This window comes from Hydra viridissima, unplaced genomic scaffold, assembly GCF_058129835.1.
Source record: "Hydra viridissima isolate aposymbiotic clone 2 unplaced genomic scaffold, HvirCarnegie_v1 scaffold_2, whole genome shotgun sequence".
Lineage (NCBI taxonomy): Eukaryota > Metazoa > Cnidaria > Hydrozoa > Anthoathecata > Hydridae > Hydra > Hydra viridissima.
This window is the reverse complement of record NW_028324301.1, coordinates 24,779,563-24,781,393: the sequence shown is the minus strand read 5'-3', so window position 1 is coordinate 24,781,393 and position 1,831 is coordinate 24,779,563. Positions and strand designations below refer to the sequence as shown.

Here is a 1,831-nt window from a genome sequence, read left to right as displayed (position 1 = left end):
CCACACAATATTTTTAAGCCAGAAAGAGCAAAGATTTAATTTAAGTGTGAAAGACTTCATTCTGAACAATTCTAATCATAGTTTCAGTCGTAAAATCAAATAAAACTTAAACAGAGGGAATAATGACCGTTAGAGTAGCTGTTGTCGGAGATAAAGGAGTAGGAAAGTCAGGTAATTTTAAAACACTTTTTTATCTAGAAAAATCATTTAAGCAAATTGATATTTTTTAAAACTTCTTTATCTAAAATTTGGATTAAATTTTACAGCTATAGTTCACCGTTGTGTGAGCAACATTTTTCAACCAATGACGCCGCCTGGCAAAGATGTAGCCCATAGATTATTAACTGCGAAAAACTCTATTGTAGATTTGGTTGATTTTAACGGAAAAAATGATGCACTTATAAGCTGTGCTGATGGTTTTATAATTTGCTATTCGGTAACAGATAGAGTAAGTTTCGAAAACATTGAGTCTTTTCTACTTAAAATTTTGGATTCAAATATAAAAAGACCCAAGATAGCGATATTCGGCAACAAAAATGATCTACATGACCAAAGACAAGTCAGTGTATCAGAAGGACTAAATTTTGCCAAAGAATTAAATGCATTATTTTACGAAGCCTCGGCTCAAAATCCATTGATTGACTTTAGACAAGTGCTTAATGAATTACGTAAATCTATCGTAAGTTCGAAAAAGTCACGAAAACCAGAAAAATATTTAAGTTTATTTGAATCGGAAAACTTATTAAACCAAGTCTTAGATAAATCAGTAATAAATACAACGAAATTCATCGGATGTAAGCGCTATAAACAAGAACGCGCGTTCGGAACAATAAAGAAGAAGTTGTTAAAGAACAACCATCGTCTCATCAAATGATTTTTATTTGCATGCCGTTCTTCTCTGTTAATTTGAATACATTATAAAATATTTATTTCTTGTAACTATTAGATTTTGAAATTTTAAAAACAGCTTTTGATTTTTATGTTTATAGTTTTTGATATTTAGAACAATTGTAAGTACCCAAAATCTTATGTGACGATTTTTTTAAATCTGGAATTAACGTTGAAAAAAATGACGAAATATATAAATAAGAAACAAAACTTTGAAAAAAAATTTCTTAACAAGAACTTTTAAGGAATAGTTTGGCATCAATTTTATTGACCACACATACCGTAATTATTGATACTTCGTAGCTGCACATAAGAAAACAAAAGTATTCGGTCTTCGCATAAAAAACACGATAAATACCGACGCACCCTTATTCAGTACAAAATTTGACTGACAGAAACTTTTACAAATAATGAACAAATTTATTTATTACTTAGGATATTTAACTTATATACCTTTTTGTTTTTTACTTAGGTTGTTCGTAAAATTTTTCAACTAGTTAAAAGTAAATAAAATATAGAGTTTTTTTACAAACCATTTAAAACGTCGAAATTTTAACTGTTTCGCTAATGTTTTCAATAAATTTTAGTAGCTTATTTGCTGACGTTTATGCTCTAACGTTTAGCAGCTTTGATTCATTGGAATTAAAGAGTTGTTAGGATTTTCATATTTTTATTTTAATATACTATTCCAGAACCCAATTTGTTAGTCGCTTCATTTATGCTTTGTTTTCTGAGAAAAGCTTTAAACACATTGGATTGCAAGACTTGACTTATTTCAAGCATCTTGGATCTCATACTCTACCTTGTGCTGGCTTGGATATACCTCAGAACTTATTAGACAGCTAATAAGTTCTACAATATTCGAATTTAGAATTAATGTGATGCATTGTAAAAACTGCATGAGACCTGGAAATACCTAGAACTTACTAAACATGTTCTGAGG

At 29.4% G+C, this 1,831-nt stretch overlaps 1 protein-coding gene across 1 annotated transcript; it reads left to right on the top strand.

The window, feature by feature from the left end:
- LOC145188749 (ras-like protein rasD) lies at nt 1–1,585 on the top strand. The gene is made up of 2 exons (XM_080065227.2): nt 1–171; nt 267–1,585. Exons 1-2 carry the CDS (start codon nt 123–125, stop codon nt 872–874), a joined length of 657 nt encoding a protein of 218 aa, XP_079921353.2. The 5' UTR covers nt 1–122; the 3' UTR covers nt 875–1,585.
- Nucleotides 1,586–1,831: the final 246 nt, after the last annotated feature.